The sequence below is a fragment of the Mizuhopecten yessoensis genome, unplaced genomic scaffold, assembly GCF_002113885.1.
Source record: "Mizuhopecten yessoensis strain PY_sf001 unplaced genomic scaffold, ASM211388v2 scaffold10401, whole genome shotgun sequence".
In the NCBI taxonomy this organism is placed as follows: Eukaryota; Metazoa; Mollusca; class Bivalvia; order Pectinida; family Pectinidae; genus Mizuhopecten; species Mizuhopecten yessoensis.
Genome location: NW_018408528.1, coordinates 166,364 through 193,644, shown reverse-complemented (window position 1 = coordinate 193,644; position 27,281 = coordinate 166,364). Strand labels below are relative to the sequence as shown.

At 36.7% G+C, this 27,281-nt stretch overlaps 1 protein-coding gene across 3 annotated transcripts in view; it reads left to right on the top strand.

Annotated features, from left to right (window-relative positions):
• Positions 1-27,281, top strand: part of LOC110460448 (myoneurin-like) — a 70,477-nt gene that overhangs the window by 33,342 nt on the left and 9,854 nt on the right. The window contains exons 1-2 of one of the 3 annotated variants that reach the window (XM_021513351.1): positions 4,799-4,837; positions 22,342-24,140. In XM_021513351.1, the coding sequence (XP_021369026.1) occupies positions 22,391-24,140 (1,750 nt within the window). In that variant the 5' untranslated portion in view covers positions 4,799-4,837; positions 22,342-22,390. Of the gene's footprint in view, positions 1-4,798; positions 4,838-5,361; positions 5,611-22,341; positions 24,141-27,281 lie in introns of those variants that run through there. The other 2 variants (XM_021513350.1, XM_021513349.1) reach the window with 2 other exon arrangements.

Genomic DNA, 27,281 nt, shown 5'->3' with positions numbered 1-27,281 from the left:
GGGATGGACAGTTTGGGTTTTGTATTGTATGTAAGAATGGAATGGACAGTTTGTGTTTGTATTGTATGTAAGAATGGGATAGTTTGGGGTTGGATTGTATGCAAGAATGGAATGGACAGTTTGGGGTTGTATTGTATGTTAGAATGGGATGGACAGTTTGGGGTTTGTATTGTATGTAAGAATGGAATCGACAGTTTGTGTTTGTATTGTACGTAAGAATGGAATTGACAGTTTGTGTTTGTATTGTATGTAAGAATGGGATGGATCGTTTGTGTTTTTATCGTATGTAAGAATGGGATGGACCGTTTGGGGTTGGATTGTATGTAAGAATGGAATGGACAGTTTGGGGTTGGATTGTATGTAAAGAATGGGATGGACAGTTTAGGTTTGTATTGTATGTAAGAATGGGATGGACAGTTTGGGGTTGGATTGTATGTAAGAATGGGATGGACAGTTTGGGGTTGGATTGTATGTAAGAATGGGATGGACAGTTTGGGGTTGGATTGTATGTAAGAATGGGATGGACAGTTTGGGGTTGGATTGTATGTAAGAATGGGATGGACAGTTTGGGGTTGGATTGTATGTAAGAATGGGATGGACAGTTTGGGGTTGGATTGTATGTAAGAATGGGATGGACAGTTTGGGGTTGGATTGTATGTAAGAATGGGATGGACAGTTTGGGGTTGGATTGTATGTAAGAATGGGATGGACAGTTTGGGGTTGGATTGTATGTAAGAATGGGATGGACAGTTTGGGGTTGGATTGTATGTAAGAATGGGATGGACAGTTTGGGGTTGGATTGTATGTAAGAATGGGATGGACAGTTTGGGGTTGGATTGTATGTAAGAATGGGATGGACAGTTTGGGGTTGGATTGTATGTAAGAATGGGATGGACAGTTTGGGGTTGGATTGTATGTAAGAATGGGATGGACAGTTTGGGGTTGGATTGTATGTAAGAATGGGATGGACAGTTTGGGGTTGGATTGTATGTAAGAATGGGATGGACAGTTTGTGTTTTTATTGTATGTAAGAATGGGATGGACAGTTTGGGGTTGGATTGTATGTAAGAATGGGATGGACAGTTTGTGTTTGGATTGTATATAAGAGAATGGGATGGACAGTTAAGGTTTTGTATTTATTGTATGTAATAATGGGATGGACAAGCGATATATATATGATTAGGTGATAGCAGCTTTGAATTGCTGGTGGTGACGGTTCTGGGTGATGCTGTATCGGACAAGTAAATCTGGTCCAGAGGAGTCATAAAGAAGTCAATAGGATAAACTGGCTTCCTCCACAAACATCCTGAGTAAACAGTGACAGCCCCCTCACATTTCAAGTATATACTGTGTAGAGGACGGTTGGCCAAGCTGAGCACAGATAGATAAGTATGGCCAGGGAAGGTTATCTCTAGGTCAACTCTTCCGTGGATAATTGCCGATCATATCCACCGCACTGATATTCAATCATATCATATCCTGGAAAAATGGCTTTTTTCTATCGTTTATGTAGATAGAGGGATAGTTCCATTACAATGAGTGTATATAGATTGTACAATTTATATTGAATCAGGGCTCTGAATACATAGATGCATGATAGATGTTTAATCCAATAACGCCACGACTATGGATTTTTTCATCGACCTCGGAGACTGATGTTGACTTAATTTGTTATTATGGTAGAAAAAAGTTTCATTTCTTGGTAACAGCACAAATATATATATGTATACAGTTCCTGAATTGTCGTGGGTTGTCAGCGATCATTCAATAAGTCACAATTCTATGGCAGCAAAAACAAATATTGAATACAGGAAAATGTATAGATTTTATTTTAATTTCCCCTTTTTATTGTCTACTTGATTTGTCGGTAAGCAAATCTAAATTGATTTTGTGTTCCCCATCTGTCAATATCCTGGCCGTTAATAGTGCTAGGTCTATTTATGAAATCCGTTAGATATCTGATCCATAGGTGTAATGGGGCTCCCTTGGGGAAGCCCTTGGGACAATATAAAGGAATTACAATATAAAGCTTAGGATAAAGCCACAATTTTCCAACGTCTTTGTGATAGGCATCTGTGGGTGTCAGGCCTGTCACAGATCTGTAAAACTAAGTTTTAGGCTTCAGCTTTTTCCTATAGTAAAGACTTTAATACACTGGTTGATTGTTCAACTTTTTCCTATAATTAAGATTTAATACACTAGTTGATTGAGAATGGACCCCATTTTGATTTCGTCTTCAGTTGAAGAATTGCTAACATAGAGTCCTGTGAATGGAGTGATGTCCCTTGCCACAACAGCAGTGTTTTATGGTGGTTTCAAAATAAATTGAAATATTCTATGGAGTTTAATGCCTGTCACTCTAAATTATTTCTTGAACTTGTGAACCTAAATATGTTACTTGCAATCCCGTCATTGGAAAAGGGATATGTTACATGCAATTTTGTCATGGGAGAGAAATGTTGCATTTTATTCTGTCAACATTTAGCTGAATGACACAGAAATGAAAATTGAAGGAACTCTTGGTCTCAAACAACTTGATGATGTAGAAGTGACAAATTAACACAACACAAAACTACCCACGATTTTGTCGCTAGGATGGCAGTTCTGTAATTTCATTTACATTTTCTTTCTTTTTCTTGACAAAGTGCTGAAGTCTTTAAAGAAATGCTTAAAATTGTTAATTTACATTTCAGTATTTTTTTTCCTTCAAGAACTTGGCTTTAGTACTGCTATGAGAAATTCAGGAAAATTTTCTTTTGTATTTTTGTGCAATAGTTTATGACATATTCAAAATAAATATCCTATTAATTTTCCAATGGGATATTTTCAAAAACTACTTTTTTTCTGAAAAATGAAATTATTCAATTAGAATTTGAAAATTCTCCTGATTTGTCTTTTCCTGAGGTATATTCATAAACTAGTGTATTCTTTTGATAAACAAAACTTCTTATTTTCTGTATATTTGTTGGTTAGGAAGTCTAAACTGTTCTGTTGACTTAAATATTTTGTTTCAAATGAACTGTTTTGACTTGCCAACACAAACAGGGTTTCACCTCCTCCCTACTTGACACAATCATCTGCTCTGTTCAGTGTTATCAGTTAGCAATGGCAAGCCCGCCTAAAAAAAATACCCTAATGTCTATGTCATCTTCTCTGATTATGAATCAGTTGCCTTTTGTGGAAACCTCGAGTGAGGAAGGTGCCCTATTCAGGTACATGTCCATGGATAATCTATGGGTTTACCTTTAATTTGTCACGAAATTCCCACTTGATGTAAAGTTTGCCATGGTAGGTATTCAGTTAGATTCACAAGTTGATACATTGATAAGATTACTGTGTGTGATTGTATGTTTTGTCGTGGATTCTTTAGATTCCATATGCAATGTGATAGTTGTATCGAGGTTAGGCTGTCAATCCGATAGGTGTAGGATAGGCTACACAGTCTACCTATTGAAGGTACACTGCAATAATAACCTTATCAGCTTTTATCGAGGCGCTGTATTTTAATCTTTTCTTCTTTAAACAGGGAAGTTTTCATAAAGTAGATGTGAAACTGAAAATAAATTGTATTTCTTGAGTAGGTATTCATAAGTACATAAAGTGTATTTAAGAACTTTACTTTTTATATGCCTTGTATGTGTCGGGGAAGTATTTAAGAAAAAAGCGACAAACTAGCATTGAAATTATGTATCATATGCAAACAGACCGAAGGTCATAAGGAAATTTCAAATCTTAAAAAACATACCTACCCTTAAATCAAATTACAGGGATATAGGGAAATTAAGTTAAATGGAGGGAAAAGGAAGCTTACATATCTGTTTACACAATAGGTAAAAAAATGTGTGGAAGTCTTAAAAAGTAATTCTCAATTTCAGGATTTATTTAGAAGTTATTTGTACCAGGTATTATACACAAATTTTGTTCCGATGATATACCAAATTTTACCACAATCTAGGATGACGTGTTTTGGAACCAGAAGTCTTGAATCAATTTGCAAAATTAATGAAATAAAGATTAGACTACATCAGGATGATGTAATATTTTATAAGAATTATGTAATAGTGTATAGAGTTGAACATGAATTACGATAACGAACGTATCTTTGCTTATATCGATATTGACACTATGTAAATACACTTTAAATCGTTTTCCTTTGACAAACAAAGTTTGATTGTTGGTTAAGCTGAAATATTGGTTGCCTAGGCATCCAACAGGTGAGGCCACTGTATTGACTTAACTCCCTAACGGGCCCCTCACAGGTAGGGCCAGGTAAGCCGACGTTTGGCGTACCTGTATATAATTGTATATAATTGTCTTTCATTTCCTGTGTATATGCCTAACAGGACTCAAGTGTTGACATACAATGTACATCCGGTGGTTAATACATTCATATTTCAAATGTTAGCGTTAGGGCTGACATACTTTTGCTGTATGTTAATACAGCCAGATTATCAACAATTGCCTTGAAAAGAATGAAAGAAATCAGAAAAGAATGAGAAAACTTAGATATTGCACGTGACCACTTATTCACAAATGTAACATAAAGGTGGAACTACGGCAACCTGTCGGTTTAAATACAGCTATGATAAGCACCCAATAGAATGGCAATAGGTGAGGTAGTAGGGTAAATAGATCTATATATATAGCGTGTTGTCAGGTAAGATAAAGCAGGACACACATTTAAATCAGTCAAATTACATCTACGTATCAGTTTATAGGTAGATCTCTATAATGAATATTTATGCTAGATATGTCCTGATTGGCTGCTGTTGTTGCGCACGCCTTGAGTGAACTGATAGGACCATTCACCATGATGCCTCCATAGGCTGCGGTACTGGTAAGTACCAATATACTACACGTTACGTACAGCTGCCAATCCCGCTGTTCCGTGCATACATCTGCACCACCACACCACAGCCTCACCATCATGCGTCGAAGTTCTAGGTTAGGTTTACCAATCGGAAACTTGTTCATTTGGATCACAGAATAGCTTTCAGGAAAAAAATATTGCTAGCAAGTTTGATTCTTTGAATTATCTTTGAATCTAATTTGATAGATTTTGTAATTTCAACAACTACTAACATATGTTAATGAATGATAGAACACTGCCTGATCATTGTTCAGTTACCTGATTAGAAAATTGAAAGAAAATGCATTATTTTTGGAATAAAACAAAACTTTGAGTGATTTTGTGAATGCCAGTGAACCGATTGGAGCCAGCGTGACCCTGATTGTCAGAGTAGCAGGCGCTAACACACCTGAGTCAAAGCGCCCTACAAAAGATGCATAGCAATGATACTGATGGAACAAGTAATTAATTGGTTTAAACTTGTCATTTAGAGACAAAAATGTTTGGGGACTGTGTTGGATGTGGTGTTAAAACCGTTGATGCTGATGTAACATCTCGCCATTGTTAGTCAGCTAATACCGAAACATTTATACATTTATGCTTCGGGACTTGCCTGTTTTCAAAACTTTGAAAAATTATTGATTTCTGTTGAGCTGTGTGATAAGGGGTTGTTCCATAGACTTGTATGTATGAGGAGGTCGGTGCTGGTACTTGTAGGGAGCAGATGGATGGCGATGCGTCGGGAGGAGGCTCAAACAGCGGTAAGTTTGGTAACATGTTGATCGGAGGAAGCAGTTTGGGAAGGTGGGGCAGTGATATCCTTGAAAGATTAAGCATTTTCATTAATTATAGAACAATGTCTTGAGAAAATTTTACTGACAATTTGTGTGATGTTACGCAAACAGATTGTAATCCTAACTTGTGGATTATCTAAGCTGTTAGTCCTGGATGTACCTCGGCTATAAGTTGTAGATACCTACTTGATCGTGTTCAGGTGTGACGGTTTTGTCTACGTACTTGTGTTAGTGGGATGTAATGGTGATTGGGTACCACGTAAGGTGGACGTTGCCAGTGTGGAGATGATGGTTTACAGGAGGTATGGAGGGACGCTGATTGCACCGCAGTGATGTAATGTACAGGATAGCCACTATCAAGGTACCAGAGGCCCGTGCACGGTTTAGGCGTTGGGGTAAGAAGCAGAGGTTAATGTCTTACTGGCTATTGATTTTACTGGTCAAGGCGGGTAAACCATTAATTGGGTGTGATTACTGTGAATCAGCCATGGTACAATGCTTTATACTGGGTAGTAGGAGTGTACCCCGCTACCAGGCTGGCCACACTATACCCAGCATTGATTATCTGTCACATGGTCTAATGTACAACATCGTACATCTAATGTCAAACACAGAACAATTATAGCTTTATGTTCTTTGACACTTCCAAACTCTAGGATAGGCATATCATGTGAAACTTAACTAACATATGTCCATATAATGATCAAATGCACGTAACATTTTATATATGTACCATTGTAAAATTGGTTCTGTTACATGTTTTACTTAAAAAAAATATCTGCTTATTCACTTGTACTGTTTAAATATCTCGCCTTGTGTTAAAGTATACCCTTTTAATTATTTGAAAGTTACTCAGTGGAATTAGTTCATGATTTTGGTTAAGGTTACCCAGGTCTACATACAAGTATTCCTATGGAGCAGGCTACTGTTAACCTTTTCAAGTTAAGAAAGAGTAATGGATGTCTTACTGTTAGCATTTAATGTTACAATAAACCTAATGTCCATATGTGCACAATGTTATTTTAAGATTGGCGAAATAGTTACTTTGTGATTTTGTTCTTATTTCATATTTTTTCTAATAATTGATGAATTTGTTTTCAAAATTGTAAATACTTGAAATTTTAAAGAAAACACTACATGGAGTTTTACAGAAAATTTTGATTTTTTAATTTCCTGATTATTAATTCCTATTGTAAGATTTGATAATGATACGTTAATTAATATTGAGTTGGATTGACTTCCTCACTAAAGTAAATTGGTATTGATAGAATATTGAGGATATCAGTTGATGGTAGTAGAGTAATAAAATAGTTAAGAAAACTGATCATTTTTAAACATTAAAATAATGAGATCAAATTTAGGCTCCAAGAATTTCTTTTTGTTTCTGGAAACAAATATACAGCTTGTTAATAATTAGAAATTTTATTTATTTTGCAATAATTATGAAAAACAAGTTTGATCTACTTACCATACTTATTGGCTAGGGTGTAATTAGCACACTTGTTAGAAAAAGTAGACTAGGATAAAGTTGCTTGTATTCGGTTTATGAGGTGTATCTTAAACATCGGTATCCTTTATTGTCTATATTTGAAATATTCATGTTTGAAAAGTGTGTTTAATATTTCATCCATGAAAGTTTTATTTACGGAAATATGTCTTTAAAGTCTGCCAAAAAAAGGCAGGTAATAAATGTTGCCAATTTCACAGTGATAACTTTTAGGTGTGTTATCGTTCTATGATATCTGTTAAATTTTCAATGTGTATGGCCTTGTTTTATACAATGGGGAAGAGCTTTCTATATACTACTTTATTTCCTTTAAGTTATATATTTCACAGTGTTAGTTTAAAAACTGCAAGTTCTTATACGGTTTTAGATAGAGATGCATTAGACCGCTGAACAAAACCCATCTTTCTTTTTTTAAGTTTCTCTATTTGAGATTTAAACATAAAGAAGGTAGAACTGTAAGTGGTGTTCTTCTGTTTAACATGTTACTGGTGTAAAACATATTGGTTGTTTAGAATCCACGGAGGATTTGTTAAATGTTTGGGTCAATTTGACCTATCATTTTGGTTGTTGGTTTGTCATCTGTCATGTATTTTGTTGGGTGATTGTTCCCACAGCGATGATGTGCTACTGTCATGTGTAGTCATTGGACAGATCACTCCTGAGAACAGATAGAACCCAGGCTACTGATAAGTGCATCTTTACTCATTCAGTTTTAACATTTCTCAGATAAACTCATGAATACCAATGGAGTTGGAGCCGAGTTTGGGGAATTTTATTCATCAAGCCCGCCATAGTTTGAAGGTACTATTAAATTTCAAACAACAAAAGACTTTTCGCTTGGGGAGAAATTCAAGTGCAGTAGAAATATGTGAAGAGGACATATATGTATGTTTCCGTTGAATTGTGGCAAGAATGTGTAGCCCGAAGACCGAAAAATGGCAGTGCGTTGTCGCGGCAACCCGCAGAGGAAGAGAACAAAGCACTTTAGCGGTATATGTCATGGTATATGTACTGACGGAGTCAAGGAATCAACTTCAATTACCCTGACCATTCTCCACTGAATTATTCCCAAGGTCCTCAAAAGGTTAAATGTTAGGGCTGCACAAAGGTCCTTGACAATCGGGATGCCACTGGTGAATGGTAGGGAGGGTGAGATGGTCAGTCATTGTTGCATTCTGCTCTGCGGGGAGGTGTTCTTTGGAAGTCTGACCCCTCCAAACCAAAGGTCAACTTAAAGGTCAGCAGACAAGAAGACAGACGGAGCTGTCCACTCACAATGGACATCCTCTTGTTATGAAAATTGTGTAATCGCTCCGGACACTGGTGTTGTTATGGTCACTCCGTTGTCACAGCTGGTCAGTGCGGGGTTACTTGACAATGTCTCAAGTTCATTACCTTCCAGTTGACTTTTTAAGCTTACTAGTGGTCAGCTTGTGACAGAGGCCGCTGGACATATATATGGTAATTAGAATCGTGTTTCATACTGCTTTAAGAAAATAAATTCCAACAAATTTGTTACAGTCACCGACTTCTATAGAGTCTCCTTTAGGTATAATGAGATCGGACAGTTACAAAGATAGAGATTAAGCTGTCAAACGGGTGAATGGAAACTTTTCCTTTACATTTTCAAATGCTTTGAAAAATAGCCTCATTTAAATTTACATTCTTAACTACTTCACAGATGGGCAGATATCCGACAAGTGTTGTGTGATATAGAGAACCAGAGTTTAGTATGATATAAAGCATTATAGTTCAGAGCTAATTGATATCGCAAAATAATTTATAGCAATTACAGATACTAAAATGATTAAAATTTATGTTACCGTTGTTGAGTTATTGCCTTCCTCTAGGAAAATTAGAATCTAAAGTTTAGAGGCAGAAAATCAATATTTTCATCAAAACTGTTTCATAATAGGAAAGGGTAGAATCGAAAATGTAAGCAATTATTCTTTTCAATATTCCAATTCTTCTCTGCATCTCTTATTTAAAATATTGGCTTTCTTGGCCGTTCATTGATAGGCAAGGGTACATGATCTGCTGGCAGGAATTGCATTATCATTTTTCATGTTTTTGAGATTTTTTCTCCACTTCTGATGATGCATTTATAATTGTTAGGGAACAGGTTGGTCAGAAATGAAAATTTGAAATATTACATAATTTCGTGTGTTACTAATGACGTTCATAATGTGCAATACCTCGCACATTAAAAGATTGCTGATTGTTTTTTCTCCCTACATGTCCAATATAACCTCTGTGTAAATTATGTGTAAAATTTGAGCCCATCTGAAATAAAAACTCTGCATCACGGAACATTTAGATTTGAGATGCTTTTAACTAATGCAAGGTTAAACTTTTCACGTTTTGATTTATCCTTGTGTGAATCTCATTGTGAGAATGCCATTCATTAGATCACCACGGTTACTTGTAATGACCCACGCAATTTGTGTTTTGTATTGTGGGTCAGTTACCTTTTGAATTGCCTCTGTCAATTTGAATTTAAAATTTTGATAGCGATTTCTTTTGTGATTCACAATTGAGTTTTGTTGATGAATTGGAACTGAAGAATTACTGCTACTTCACTGTTAGATAACAGGCAGGGTTTCTTTTGTGAACCCCCCTTTAAAACAAATGTAATCCAACATATTTTGTTGCTGTATTTCAAAGTTTGCTGTCAGTACTACAGATAGCAAAAGAAATAAACTAAATAACATATTTCAATATTGGAGTTATATTAGGACTTCACTTCAGACCTTTTGAATTATAACATGTTGTGGTGGCCTTAAGTAGCCCTTCTTGTGGACTCTGATTTATAAACATAGGTTCTAGTGGTTGCCATGGTGTCAAAATGACATCAGTAATCATGACTGTCAGAATAATGTACGTGTTTCCATGACAATGGACACATGATTTAAGATGGCATTTGATTCTAAGACAGATCTGGCTGCCCCATACATTATATAATTATAAACTTGGAATCATCAACTGTCATAATTGTCGAGGAGTGGGCTGATGACGTATGCACAAGCAATGTTACCTAAAACCCCTAACATGCAGTTACCATGGCATCAATAACCACAGTCACTTCACACTTGGTTTAAAATTGGTTACCATAGTAGCTATGCATAACTAGCTGCCAGCTGGGCGGGATTTTGGGAGAAGAATGTTGGAACCTCCTATCCCAGAGCTGTACTATCATACTCCCCAATATCTTCAGTATCGCTTTTTTAAGACAATTGAGAAAGTGATAATAAAACAGGCCTGTATTGCATCATTTCAGTGTTTTAATGTGTTACAGAGTTGATGTAAAATCTGATGTAGAGGACGGCTGTCGATAGGGCTAAGACTTTCATTGGATCCGTGACACTCACCAGCTTTACCGCATGTAACCCCATGCAGTTACACCCCGGAACGCTACAATCAAACTACACAAAAGAATTATTTACCCGATAAATTGATTTATCAAGGACATTATAAATTTGTTTACAAAGTGAGTACAAGTCGGATAAAAACAACAGCACTTGTCAGGTAATTAGGGGTGATTTCATGGACAAAGCTATTAACAGATTGGAGAGTATTGAGATTTTGCATTCACTATAACAATCACTTTGTGCAATCACTTTTGGCAAGATTTATAAACCAGAAGATGTTGTATTATTACCTCAGTCACAGCACCAATTGGTACATAAGAGGATGCTTACCATTAGTATGTGCATCTCCTGCAGGTCAGTAAAGGGTTGTAACGTGGAAGTGCTCATGCCGCGATGTGTGGCGCTTCGCCACTGCACAGATATGTCCCCAGGACGTAGTAGCAGTTGTGCATACTATTACTAAGGATGTATCTCCCTCCTCGTCTTCCTCAGCATAAATCTCTCCTACATGTCACGCAGCTAGGGATCATATTTCATAGATTTAAAAACGTTTTAAAAGACTTTACCTAGGCGATTGAGAGTTGGTGGCGTGCTCAGGCGAGGACTTGGTACCGGATGCTGTCCTTGGGAGTGGGTGTTGTTGGACTGTCAGGTTGTCATACCTTGCAGTAATCATGCTGGTACCTAAGATCACATGATTTGGGTTTAGAATGTGCAGTATGGGGTTAAACAATTCTTGCAAAAACATTTTATTTAAAAAAAATGGGTAGCTTGTTTGTCCTCTTACTTGGGTAGTTGATTAGGAATATGTCATGGTTTTGATACCGCCTTGTCTACTTTCACTGAGATTGTGTGTTTTTACACATATCCCACTGGACAGATTGATGTAATTCTCCTCTGTATAATTTTCTTCTGCTGTCACTGACTAGGCGATTCAAGAAATCAAACAGGTTGATTTTATTTACCAGGTTGTGTTAACGAATGCTTGTAATGATTCTAGTTACCAAGTGGTTGAATTACATTTTGGATTCAAAACAGTTTGAAGCTGTTTCCTGTATAATCAACATTTGCTATAATATAAAGGGGGGGGGGGGAATAAAATAAAAAAGATTTAATAGACATTATTTTCCCAACATTTTAAGCATTGAAAGTAAAGAAAGTTGTGTATTATAGATATCTAATACGGCTTCAGCTATCAATTAATTTCATGAATTTAAAAAAATCTCAACATATCCTGTTTTGTAGAACAAAAAAGAAGGTTGTATGGTGGAGTTTAAAGTAAAGATTTGCTGTGAGAATTAATTAACAAAATTGATTTGATCAATTACTATAAATAGAATGTTCGTTTTTGCACCATGACATCAGAGCTAATTGTAGGACACGGCCCCCTCAGAACAAGATGAACTGTCATTGGATGTCGATTAATAAGGTCAAAAGTCAAGGCTCCTCTTGCATGACCTCAAAGCATAACACTCTTCTACACTGTGTTGTGTCTATTGACAAGGAAAGGGTTAACTCATCCTATGCTGTGTTTGTAATGAGAAGCAATGGCTGACTGGGGAGGGGTCAGAAAAATAATGTCTGACCGGGGAGGGACGTCAGAAAAGCAATGGCTGACTGGGGAGGGGTCAGAAAAGCAATGTCTGACAGGGGAGGGGGTCTGATAAAGTATTGCTGACTGGGGAGGGGTCAGAAAAGCAATGGCTGACTGGAGAGGGGTTTAAAAACTAATGGCTGACTGGGAAGGGGGTCTGATAAAGAAGGCTGACTGGGGAGAGGTCAGAAAATCAATAGCTGACTTGGGAGGGATGGGAGAAGAATAGCTGACTGGGGAGGGGTAATATTTTATTGTTGTTTATTATTGGAAATAAATCCTGAGCAGGTTGTTGTTTTATCAGTGTAATTTATACAAAATTTGAATCACTGATTTTGAATCTTTTTGTCTCTGCACTTTTATGACATTTTAAAAGTACTCTCTACAGCTTCATTTAAGTGATTGGAACAGAATAGAAAATTTTAGGAAAATGCAAAAAGGACAGGCAACAATGAACATTAATCCCGGACTGCACATGATAAATGTGATGATAACCGATTTGGGATGGCTCTTTGAGATGATAACGGGACCAGGAGAGAGTAAGGAATGTATTGATAAATGCGCAGTTGGGGCAAGGTCAGGGGGACCAAAACACTTAAACCATAGTGTACTAGGCCTGCCTCATCATCCCGCTGGAAACATACGACATATAATACTATTGAACTTACATACTTCTCCATTTATTCATAAAACTCTAATAGATCTTATGTTGTTAGTTATATGACTATATCACTTATCCGGTAGAAGAGGATATTTCTTGTTGCTGTTCAATTTAATATAATCCTGCATGCTCCTTATCAGATATAGAAGTTTAGCGGCGCACTATTCCCAAGTTGGCAATTTTATGAAATTTTTATTTCTATGTGATAAATATCACGTTTTCAATAGATATAACTATGCGCATTTCTATCAATTTGCATGTATATACATATGATTACATAGAGAGGTTTGAGAAACCCGGAGTACATAGATAACACGTTCAATAAGCGTCTGTGGTGGCAAGGGATAGATTTCATAGAAAGACCATAAAGATTTTATTGCACAAATTTGCATCATTCAGTTTGACCTTTGTTTGCGCGCTGGAAAATTCTCCACTGAAACATTCTGGAACAAAAAATGTGGAATTCAAACCCAGGAGTCATAAAAGCAGAGAAGTATATTTGATAAGGAGAGCTGGAAGGAATAAAGATTGAAATAGCAATTAATTGTTCAAATCTCCCTGAAGGCTGATGTTCCCTGTATCAATTCAAATTTAGATGTTATTATTTTACATCTATTTTAAACGGTTTGTAGAGCGATATGTGATATGTATGTGTTGCAATACACAACAGGCATCTAAAAGGCATCTGGGAGCAGCATTAAAATTTTAGTACCGTGTATCCCCCCAGGTGAAACGTCGCTAAATCTTGGGGATTTTAACTGATGCACAAGAACACAGCCTCTGCATTTGGATTGCTTTTAGATAATTCCTTACTACAGGTTTTGTCTTTCAACCAATCAGTCACAAGATTTTAAAATCTGCAAAAACCAATCAAATGCAGATTTAGAAACATCTTACCCAATCGATGCTGCCTCAAAGTATTCTGGCCAATTATATTTGGTGGTGCAATCTCAACCTGAAGTGTAGTTCATACTGTAAATAGTTGTATTTAAACAGATTGTATGGTTTTGGAAATACCCTGAAAGTTTGTGATAGTGATTAATTAAAAAAGATAAGTTGTTCCATGCTTATATCTTTTGCTTTATTGTGTATTCATGTTGTTGTGGTATTTTGATTATTATTTATGTGAAAAGAAACCAGATCTGGAAGTTGTCAAATTCAGTCAACAATACATTACTGAAGGGGTGGCAATGATTAAATAAGACCAGCATTCCCTATCTTACTAATGTTTATGCCAGAAACTTTTTCCCTTTTTCTTAAAATGTCTATCCAGATCAAACTGTCATCTGAGAATTCAACAAAACTTTTCAATGTAGAAATCATTCTTGTACTGTATAATTTTTTTTCAAAACGGTTAAAAAGCCTTTGTATTAAAATCTTTGTAAAGTATGTTTATTACAATGTAATTTAACTTACGTTATTACGACAGGGAAATATAATTCTCTATAGATAATATAGTGCTGGAACAAGAATACCAATTCTGAATATGATTTTAGTTTGAAAAAACAAAATTCAAACCGAAAACTGATATTTTTGTAGAATAATTGATGAAGTAAATGGCCTTTGTTTTTCTTTTGTGAATTCTTCAGTGTATTCCATGGTTTGTACAGTCATTGACCAATCAGCTGTTCCGATCTTTGTGAGTCTGTGTGACAATATAAGGGATATATATGCGAATCTGTAATGGCTTTTATGCGCTAGTGCAGTATGTTATTCAGATATATTTATAGATGTCATTTTTCAAAATATGACATTGATTTCAGTCGATTTAGAAAATGTTGCCGAATAATTTAATTCCAGATGGATATGCCTTGCAAATCAACCTTACGGAATATCCTTTATAAAAACCCATCACCGGGGGCTGTTGTGGGAGAGCTGCACACATATATATACAAAAAATAGATATTGAGAATTGGTGCATTGCCTAGTAAATGAGATGTAAATTTGAATCACTGGCCCTCTGATTGTTCCGAACAAAGGAACGGAATCCAGCACTTTCTGCTAAACTAATTCACCATCCTTTCTGCCATTGTAATTCTTCAGATATCCGGAGAATTAATAATTCTCAAACTAGGAAATGCTGATAATCCCGCGCTTGCACATGTGACTAGATTTGTATAATTTAGTGTCTTCTAAAGAAAAGAAAAAAATTGTGATGTTTGTATTTGTTTTGGATTCTAAGGGTTGGATTTGTGTTTGTGATATTTGTGACTATGACATATATGCATTAAGCTGAAACAGAAGGTAGAAGTGGAATGTCTCTTCAGATTGTTGTCAATTGGCCCTGCAAAACTGTCATAAAAATAGAGCTGCTTCATCACAATTTGCATTTTCTATTTGCAAAAGATGTGCAAATTGTGATGTACTTAACATGCACAGGGTTGAGCACGGGGGGATCAAATTAAATTTGTGAAGTATTTATTGGTTTACAGTAACATGCATTTTACTGTCAGCGTTTATTGCCATAGTAACGTGATTGAAATGTAAATGCTATGTGTCAACAATTATTTGTGTTATGAGGGCCTCGGCTTGCACTTAATTTCTGTGCATTTCCCCCCCATAAGTATCCCCAAGCAGAAGTTACTTTCTCGAAAGAGATAAAATTTATTGTCCCCCTTTGTGCAGTTTCCATGCGAGTATGTTTACTTTTCCGTGTCTTTTTTCTCCCCAGTGTAGTTTCTTTGTTGTAGCATTGTGCCGGTCCAACTGTTCAATTTGATTTTGTTTTTATAGCACAAAACCCATTGCAAAGCCACGCTTATGGTATATGTCCTTTCTCTCCAAATGCTTATTGTGAACTGTTGTAGTAAGATGATTTTCTATTGTAAAGAAGAAATGAGTCATCGAACAATTAATGAGATTCATACGATGATAATGACCCCAGCACTGAAGCGGCAGGTGTTCGCTTATATAAATCAATTTTACTGCTGCATTCATATCCCCATTGTGATGACGAAATTGATCTCTCGATTGGCCCGGGATTGATAGCAAGATAAAAAACATTTTACATAGGCACATGTTAATGAAGAGATATGTGTGTTACTAACCCAAGGATAACGTCCCATAACTATTATTTTAGTGTAAATACACTCAGTGTTAAACAATAGTTTTGCGTGGAGTTTGTCAATTACACTTTATGAGTTGGGGCACCTGCTCACAATGAAAAACACTAATATGTATGTAAATGAATAATGACAAGTCCACAGCCAGCCTTCTCCTGATGTAAGAAAACCATGGCTACAATACCGACCCTATCTCAGCTTCTCTTCATCTCAAAGACCGGGTAACGAGGGGCCTTTCTGCCTGGCTGTGTAACAAAGAAATGATTGGTTTCTGTAACAGGGTGCATTCAATACACCTAATTGGTGTATGTAGCGTATTGTTACCTTGTTCTATATAGTGGGTATTTAAATTTGATTTTTAATCTTGACAGTAATTAAACATTGATTAGTCGGTGCCAGCCTACACAATACAGTATGGGCTTGTCTTACTACTCCAGCATGGTCCAGGTCCTGGGTATTTTGTACAAGGCTCAGCCTCAGTCACAGATCAGAAATAATTGATGGTAGGTCATTGCAGATCAACCAATGGCATGACCGCTACTGTACCTGTCTGCAGATGAAATTACTATACTTTCTTTATTAATGGACAAGATAAATACAATTTATTGGAAACTGATATTTCGATGCAAATTAAATCATTAGATGTAATTGCCAGTTGGTGTAATCAGAGTTTAGCAAGAATAGATTGGATTATTGTTTGTTTATTTCTCGCAATCTCCTGTTGCATTTTGATATATTCTCTTAATGCTAGGATTATCGGTGATATTTTAATAATTATAACGATTGGTAATTTAATCATTAAATTAAACATTCATCAAATGAGTTTGCGTTTTACTGGAAAAATCTGATCAATTTTTACTTGTTTTGATCGGAAACAAGGATTTGGAAGCAAAATGCATTTATCACTCATTATTTCCAGATTGTAGTGAGCGAACTAACTATCATTATTGGGTTTGATGTTGTTTTAAATTCTTAAGACAAATCCATAGCTTGCAAATTGTTCCCTAAATCCACTGAACGCTTGTCCATTCATTTTAACGTCAAATGAAGTTTGTTTGAAGTGAAGTTGAGAGTGTTGCTATTGAGTTGTTCTGGTCCCAGAGGTAGCTGGTCCCACAATACATCAACCAGGTTTTAAGTCTCAGATTTTGTTTGAATAATCCTGCCTTTAATTAATGATTCCATGCCTTTGTTTGTGAATTAGCCTGGCGGAAGATGCCGTCTTAGGTAGGATTAGATGACTGTGGATAGATAATGTACACTGACATATATATCCCTGTACTGACATACAAATCTCTTATCAAAAACCCACCGCGATTAGTTTCTTAATTACTCCATTGTCTATTAATTATTGCTTATTTCCAACTACAAGTTCATTACCATACATTTGTACATGAACCAGTGGGACTTTGTAAGGTCTAAGTATATAGAACAATCTGCGGATACACTCATTTCTTTGATATAATCAGAGAATAAAGCAACTATTCTTTCTTCATCGCTCGATGTTACAGTGTATATGCATTTCCTTAATCACCTGTCCAGTCATGGTTCTGATTGGACATTTTACTTGTTTATTTGTTAACTAATCTGTAATGGGACCTTTGTACTCATTTGTTCAGTCTTGTTTTATCCTGATGGGGATTCGTTTTGAAGAGTTCCTTGTTTTAAAAAATATTGTCAGGTGGCATCATAACACTTGTATATGAGATGAGGGGAACAATTTTGAAATTAGTAAATTTTAGATAACTTGGATTGATTTCTTGAAAAGCAACACTGGCAGATAGTTCAATTTTAGTCGTGTGGAGATGTTTTAACAACAGTGTAATTATGCTAAGCCTCTAACAACAAACTGTCAGAGAAGTTTTACTGTTGGTACCAGGGGTCCACACACAGCCATCCAGTGTGGTAATGATACTGTTAAACACAGCTTGGAGGGGGATACAGATCTCTTGTAAGAATGGCTTTCTTTTTAACTTTTGTCACGTTCGTAAGATACAAAAGAATGGTTATTGCTGTAGAGAGATATGCCATGTTGGGAAGCATTACACCGAAGTTTTCAGCTTCAATTTATACACAAATTTCCTCCTTTGACAATTGGTACATGAAATTTTGACCCTTTTTATGGCTTTGGAAAATTTACATGATTTGTATCTTGGTTAGGCTGAAGTATTGATCTTCTTTGGTGTAAGATTGACTCAACTTAGTCCGGGATGAATGGAACTTCAAATTATGTATAACTTTTGTAATCATAGTTTCAAAATGTGTTGATTTAATTAAAAAAAATGACAATGTAGCTTATAAAGAGAGATTTTATTTATTAGCCATTGGGAGGCAGATGTGATGAAGTTTCCCAGTATTGACTGTATAGAAATGGCTGGCAGTGGCACCGTTGGTTGTGGTGTCCCAGTAGCTCACACACACGTACTTAGGTCTTTGCTTCCATTGTAGTGTGGCCTGTGTCGTCGTGTAGTGTTACATGTACCCTAGTAACAAAGGGTATGTATAAAGTCTAAGTGGTGACCATGGAAACAATACATAGAGTGCACAGGAAATGTTTTAAACCAATCGTCAAAGGCTATTTCTGCCAGGTGGGCTTCGTTTAATGACACATAAAATTTGCCTAGTAGTAGCCATGCAAATTATGGCCCGTTAAGAAATGTTGTCTTTTCAATTCTTTTGTTAGGGCGATAATAGAGAAATGGATTTGAATTTAAAAGGACGCCTATGTTCAAAAAATTACACTTCAAATTTTATGTTCCATATAGGTTGTATATATAATGGTGAGGAATTCTTTTAAATAGATGTTGTTGAAACTAGTTGGCTGTATACTTTGATCGGTCAACTATGAAACAAGTAATTCTGGTTATCTTTATGGCAAATATGCCATCTGTTTACCTATACCTGTTTCTATGGTAACTGTTTAAATAAAAGCCATTGAACGAATATGTGTACAACCACAAACTGATCAAAAACCAAATAAAGTTTAAATAGATTAAAATTCTGCTGTAGGAAAACTTTAAGAAAAAGACATATTTTCGGAATATTTGCAAATGTATTTCGTTACAACTGTTTACAGCTGTGATATGACATAAAAGGGGGGTTATAGTAATGGCATGACGGGGGTTATAGTAATGACAGGACAATAGGGTTATAGTAATGACAGGACTGGGGTGTTATAGTAATGACATGACAAGGGGGTTATAGTAATGACAGGACAAGGGGGTCATAGTAATGACAGGACAAGGGGGTTATAGTAATGACATGACAGGGGGGTTATAGTAAAGACATGCTGGGGTGGTTATAGTAATGGCATGACAGGGGGGTTATGATAATGACATGACAGGGGGGTTACAGTAATGGCATGACAGGGGGGTTATAGTAATGACATGCTAGGGAGGTTACAGTAATGACAGGACAGGGAGGTTATAGTAAAGACATGCTGGGGAGGTTATAGTAATGGCATGACAGGGGGGTTATGATAATGACATGACATGGAGGTTATAGTAATGACATGACAGGGGGTTATGATAATGACATGACAGGGGGTTATGATAATGACATGACGGCGAGGTTATAATAATGGCATGATGGGGAGGTTATAATAATGGCACAATTGGGGGTTTGACAGGAAAACAGGAAGGTTATATTAATACAAAATCGGAGGTAATATTAATGTGATGACATAGAGGTACATTATGTAGTATTGGGATAGTGAAAAAGGGAAGCAGCTGATGTGAAAAAGGGATCATAATTTATTGAACAATCTGGAGAAGTTTTAGTCTTGGAGACATGGGCCCAGGCTGCTGGCCGAGATTCCTTTGTGTCTGGCAGTGTTGGACAGGCCATTGTGTAGCATATAGGGCCAGACTCCCTATATACCATTGTACACAGTGGGCTGCTCTGTCGACCCCTCCCTTCGGCTGTAAGCACAATGGCTTTGTTTTCTTAGGCCTTGGCATGTTTAAATTCAAATGTTTGAGGAAAGATTCAAATACATGATACTTGACGCTAAATATAATCTTTTGGCTGGCTTTGTATCCGAGACAACCAAATTCTAAGATAGGTGCGGCTTTGAGTACACATTTAACGTCAGCGTCCCTACATATAACCTATAATCTGCAGATTAAATATACTCGAGAAAATGTCTAGAGAATATGACAGATGTCCATGTTTACATACTTACCAATAAATTCAAACAAAGAGACAAGCGTGATGTCATATCGGTGGGCTGGATAAGGCCAGGCTATGTATAGGTAGATGGGGAGAACAGTGATGTTTGTATTGGTTGAGGTGGGCCAGGCCAACATATGGCGTTTCCTCACTATACACACAATGCAGCTCAAGGTAATATACTTTTGCACCTTGTTCCACTTTATGTTACTAGGAAACCAAACAATGACACAAATCTAGTCATAAAAAAACAGGGGTTTTAGACATGGAGGAGGATATACACACAGTGTCGCTCACAGGTAAAGGAACAATACTTTATAAATCCATTGTCAACTCGTAGTCAGATACATTATCGCTATATTTAAATCATTGCTTTCCTAGTAGACAAGGGAAAATGAGGTTGACAATTCTATGGGGGGGGGAAAAATAGATTCCGTGTTGACAATTAATGTACTTATTATTTAACATGTCCTAGAAAGCATCGGACTTGATTTAATTCCTTTGCACTTGGATGAATTTAATTGTTTCCATCAATATCATGGAAAAATCATATTGAGTATTGAACGACTGCTTATGTTGAAATATAACTTCTCTATTGATCTCAGTGTTAGGTTTACATGAATCATCCACTTCATTTTCTTTCATGAAAGGACTGTGTATATGGCTTTACAGTGTAATAGAACATGAGGTTGTTTTTAACTGAAGTCACTCACACGTATGTATTGTGGCAGGGTTGGGACTAGATGAAGATTCTGTGCGTTCGTTGGTAACAAATCCTGGCTAGTCGGTATCCCTTGGGGTTAATAGAGCGGCCTCGGAGGAAACCTGACTAAGTCACACGCATTAAATATAGATCTGTTAGATGAATGTTGCCTGCGATGAGGGCTGATGGCACTATTGATACTAGGTAAACAAACTAAGCAGCCAAATACAAAAACATGCATTGGTATAAAATTAAAAAATGTTCACATCGTGTTATATATATTTATTGAATTATTACAGAGTATGTGTGGGGATAATATTTATTTTGCTATTGTCTCCACATTTTAAATAAATGGCTTGGAATGATTTTGGTATATGACGCGTTCAGTCACCATAGTTTCTGCATGTATTTGTACTGTTGAATGATTTTGGTGTATGATGACATGTATAATTATCTGCAAACAAGATGCGTGTATAAATGACACATTGAGAATGGTACGAGGATGACCATATCCAATTGTATACAGTCTTTGTAGACTGGGTACGTGTGAATCACTTTTTTACAACATGAATCACTGGTATGACTTGGAAACTAGTCACAGAATCATTTCTATATTTGGTCATGTTTTATAAGAAGATCCTGAGGTGCCTGGTAGTGCATTATAGTTTTATAAGATCATATAGTACACCAATGTATCTTTAGCAGTGGTATCAGCCAGACGTTTAGTGTAGGTGTAAGAACACTGTTCGATTCAGTACCAGTAACCTTATTTTCAGGACGTTGGATTAATAATTCCTTTGATTGAATCGTTTTGATTCTCAGTAAGTCAAGTCACCTTCAAAACTTGTTTTTCCTCAAGTTAATGAAGTGATGGTTTTGAAGTTGTAATTTAATGCTTTGTTCGTTTCAGAAAGTTATTACATATTATCCTGTGTTCATATACTGCCAATGTTTTGAAAGCCCTTGAAAAAGTAACATTCTTTGTGACCTTAATAAGTTTGGATTTTTAATCAGCTGCCTTGAAATGATACCATTCTTTTGTTTCTATGCAGTTAATTCATGGATTTTCAGGCCATAAATGTTGTTGTATTACTCGTTCTCATGGCTTCATTAGCGAACCGTCCTCATGAATATTTTAACAAAATTGAAAGTGACTAAACTGACACTGAAGTTGATTGTTTTATGGAGTCATTTACTTGTATTTGATTTTCATACAAGTACCCCTCTGGTTTCTCTGGAATCAATTAGTTTTCAATCTTGTGATATAATTATGTGACTTTTGATGACGGGAAAGTTTTAAATTGTAATATTTTTGAAGTATAATGCTATTATGGTTTATATTTGTAATTTTCTTAATATTGATTCTGATGTACATGCAGGACATGTATATGATTTAATTTGTTATTGGTAATATCCTGACTTATCTTCCTACACATTTAATTTCCTAGAATCTTTCGTTTCGAATCATTGTAATTTTATATTGAAGAACTCTCATGTTATTTAAAGAAATATGCATAGTTTTATTTGCAAGTATGGCAATACATTATGTGTCTAGAGGTTTCTAGAATGTTATTGTTTGTGTATCATGTCTGAACAAAGTAACTCATGTGCATTTCTCGTTGTATCTTTACAGAAATGAATGAACGCAGAGGACCACAACTTGTTGACTATGTCTCATTATAATGGAAATTGAGCCATTCTCCTACATTAGAAGTCCTGTGAAAGGTGATTTAGAGACATTTTCGTGCATCAGAAACCAGAGTGACCTGGAGAAGTTTTCCTATATACGAAGCCCTCCAGAGACGTTTTCGATACCTTGTGTGCCTGTGAGATCCGAGCCCAGCCCCTCTCGTCCACCGCAATCTAGTCCGCGAATCTCCACCTCCAACATGGTGGTGGACCTTCAGTCTCAAAACCCCTGTGTGGTTACAGCAGACCCTTCTGTGCAGTCATCGCCACATGACTACAAGCTTCTTCCCCAGGAAGTGTCGCCACGTACTGCATCACATGACTACAAACTCCTGCAGCAAGACATATCACCCCGTTCTGCGTCACATGACTACAAACTCCTGCAGCAAGACATATCACCCCGTTCTGCGTCACATGACTATAACAAGCCATTGATGACGGATGTTTCACCAAGGTCACACGACTCCTATAAAACCTGCACCCAGGACATCTCCCCAAGGTCAAATTTGAGTGAATGTAACAAACGTCAGCAGCAGCAGCAACATGATCAGTTCTCCCCAAAAGGAGGCTCCATTGACTATGAGCACAATCGTAATCTATCACTGCGCACTTCTTCTCATGACTACCGCCTCTTGCCACCAGAGGGCATGATGACACCAAGTCCTGATAATCCACCCTCCATTGACCACTCTGATATCCCTCAAAATGAAGTATTATCATTTAAGGGCATGAACACGCCAAAAAACAGCCCCCCACAGCTGTCTCCAAAACAGCTTGACTTGGACCATGGAAGGTTCGACTGTGGTCCAAAACAAATGGATTTTGATAGCATGGATCAAAATAGCGGGTCAGATCAGTCACCTTGTCAAACTCCTGAGAAACATCGGTCCCGGCGTAAACAAACTATCGAAGACATTGTGAGACGCATGAAGGGATCAGAAAATGGTTACTATAGTGACAGTGAAGAGGAGGAGGAAGATGATGGAGAAGACACCCTGAATGGATCCATTTCCATGGATATGCACAATGGCGACCCAAAACTTGGTGAGAGTATGTGTGGTATAAGATGTGGGCAGGACGAAGTTGATGGCGCTCCTATGCAGATATCTGGCTTGAAAGCCAGCGACAATGACAGGCAACCTAGTATTAACAGTGGTTCCACGAGCAATGGGACCATGGCGAACGGTCTGGATGGAATGTCCTATAAAAATGGCAGCATTTCCTTAGATACAGAGAACATCCAACCAGACCACATGCGACAAATGGAGAATGGCAAGGACAACAAAGATGGTTGTGAAAATAAAGACATGTCTGCGGAACGACAACAGATCAACGCTATCATGGACAAAGTAGCAGAGATTACAGGCGGGAACAAATCACAAGACTTCACCACTCCCAAACAGAATGGCAACTGGTTCCACGGAGCATTCAATAGTCTTCCTCTGTTCCCCTTTCCTCCAAGTCCTCTAGAACATCATCTAAACCCAAACTTTCTTCCCATGTTTGATGGCAAATTCCCTTCCTCACAAGAGGTGGAAAAAGATTATCTCAAATGTCAATTCTGTGAAAGAACATTCAGACGCCAAAAGAACTTAGAAAACCATATTGAGAACACCCACCATGGGAAGACCACTACGAGAAGAAAATCTTCAGATGGCACTGACATGTATTTCAAATGTACACATTGTCCCTATACCACCAAGCATCAGAGTAACCTGTACGTCCATCTTCGCATCCATACAGGTAAGTCCTCACTGGTCAGTGTAAGGTCAACCAAGGTCACCTTGAGTCATATAGATGTGACTTAAGGTGGCATGTTTGAACAGTTCTCTGACTTGACCACTAAGGATGATAATTACATTATAGTATTCTATAATAGAAATTCAAAGAACAGATTTTACAGTAAAGGACATGGTAATAGTACAGAGCTGTCAGAGGTGACCCAGGTATAACACTGAGTTTTTCACAGATGTGATATTTGGCCTAATGTAGAAGGGTGATAATAACAACTAGATCATTAAACGTTAGCTCAACTATGTTTTGGAATGACCCAAGTTGCCTCAATGCAAGGAGTCGAACCCTGCCTACCAGCACTGGGCTTTGAAACTCTAGACCTCTCTGACTAAAAAGAAAGGTATATCCAATTAATAATATATACAATTCACAACAGTTTATATAATATAATATACGCTAAATAATTCGAGTGAATTTGTTTCTCTCTTTATTGTTTATTTAGAACTTTCCAGCGGTTTCTGCTGGCAAAGCAGTTGTTATTTTGTAAAAGATTTTCTTCAATCTTGCAATTTTCAGTAAAATTCTGATGTCGTCACTGAATTAGGTTATCAAGGCTGTTATAGTCTTTGACTCACAGAGCTGATCCCCAGATCTCGAAGGCTTCTTGTCTAAATACTTGCCTAGGGATTAGATTAATTGCTACAGGCACCTGTTTTAATGATTTAAGACCAAAGATTGTGATAAAAGGTGTGATACTAGATGCCTTGACAATCTTAGATCAGTTTGTCCATGTCAACGTTCTAGTCAACTAATTATCTCTTAAACAGGTGTTAAACAGAAATTTGAAAAGGTTCTGAATTGTATTAATTCTTCATAAAAATAATGATAAATGGATTTGTTAATCTCGAGAAAATCTCTCATTGGGTTTGTTGGCCAAGGCGTTGAGGTTTCTTCTGGTTCTTGTTTTGTTCATTAAAAGCTGTGTGGTTTGAAATTAATAGTGGTTCTTTAGAAATGGATATGAATTTCATGCTTCCTGCTGCTGGCTTTTTAGTTGATAATTAAGCACCATCTATTATAGCATTGTTCCAGTGACCAATCTAAATATTCACATTGATTGTCTGCTGGTGTTAAAATATTGGATTTTGCTGTTTTCTCAAAAATCAGCCATACAAGTTTAAATAGAATCTAAAATTCAAATAATGATTAGAAAATTATTATAGCTTGATTTAGATTTGTTGGCTATACAGCTGAAAAATTGATTAAATATCATACTAATGTTTGATCAAATTAGAAATTCATTTAAATCATTATATGTCGCATTCAAGAAAATAGATTAGGAAATCTTAAAATTGCCTATGGATTGATTGCAACAGAAAAACTTGAGTTTCCCTGTTTTATGAAACTTGTAGAATCCTAGAGAAGGATTTTGATCACATGATTCTGATTACATAAGATTGCAGGAATTTAATGGAAGCAAAAACTATCCAAGTGAAACCAGTATTGTTTTCATTCTGTTCCGAATACCCTCTAATGTTAGTAAGGTATTGATTTGTGTATGATCAGTGTTGGTACGAGTTTAAGGAAAGATAACTCTTGCATGTTGGATCTCCTGGCTTATTATTCAGTAATTACACTGGTCTGAAATTCAATCGAAGGAAATGTGACAGACTTTAATTGCTCTCAAGTTTGGAAGATTGCCAAGCAGGGTTTTCTCAAACTCTGCAGCTACTCTAAAACATTTTAATTACAGTGGTGCATTTCTCTGTGTTTGATAAAAGTTGTGTTTAGTGAGGGGGGTTTTAGGGGTGGATGACAGTCAGCCATACTACCATGTCTTATGATTGAAACGAGGATCTTGAAATATGGCCTTTTCTCTTGTTAGACATGCTAAGACACCCTCAATAAGTAAAGTAATTAAACTGCTTGCAGTGTTTGATGTCACTGAGATTGATTCTACAACTAGGAGAGAGACTCTAACTAAAAGCCAAGAATCCATCACCCCTGGTAACCCTAATGCTCTTGGTGCTCCTCCGCTGGTGTGCCGGGAAACTATTGTTTGTAGGTTGTGACGATGGAGCTACAGCGGATTGCAGCCATGTGCAATTGTTTTTACACCACCGCTGCAGTCACTGCAAACTCGGTGTGCATCACTTGCAGGTTATCATTAGAACATGTCAATCTTAGGTTGGCTTCTTCAAACCGGTGTATCTCCTGATAGTAATTTGCACTTACGGCGGTAGTGCTTTGTGAAAAACTGAGTACTCTTAAAATTTACACTGGGGGACTAGGTCAGGTATTTGACTTCCACTTCCTTTTTCTGTGAACTGTTATTTCCCATCTGTGTCTCAAAATAGTACACTTGATTGTGCGAACACACAGAAGTGTCGACCCTTTTTTTTTGTAATGTTGTATTATTTCCCATGCACAGTTCCTTGATCTAAGGGGATGAATGGGACTTCATTAGAACCTTGTACTTTTGAAATATTTGTATCTTGAAATTGAATAGGAACATTTCAAAATGTTTCATAGTGCTTTTAAAACTAAAATGATGGCTGTGTCAAATGCTTTAAGAAAAATTTAGATATTTAATATATCATAGTAGGGATATTAGATGCATAACATATTCTGTGTATTAAACTATGTATTGTTTTCTAAGGAACAAGAAAAGTGACAGTATATAGTTAAAGTGTTGTACTGCGGTAGATGTTTCTGTTTCGTATTGCAGTAAATGTGTTGAGTACAAACATGGTCGAATTTTGTTAATTTAAGAAAAAATGAAATATTATTCAGGAACATTTGAGCTTCAGATGTGTTTATTGTAAAGTAGTAAGATTTTCTGCGTGTATGTGTTAGTTTAATGTATGTTACATGGAATTAGCTCATTATGTGTAACAGGGGAGTGTATGTGTCACCACATTATATGTGTTACAGAGGAGTGTATGTGTCACGAAATTATATGTGTTACAGGGGAGTGTATGTGTCACCATATTATATGTGTTACAGGGGAGTGTATGTGTCACCACATTATATGTGTTACAGGGGAGTGTATGTGTCACCATATTATATGTGTTTCAGGGGAGTGTACGTGTCACCATACTATATGTGTTACAGGGGAGTGTATGTGTCACCACATTATATGTGTTACAG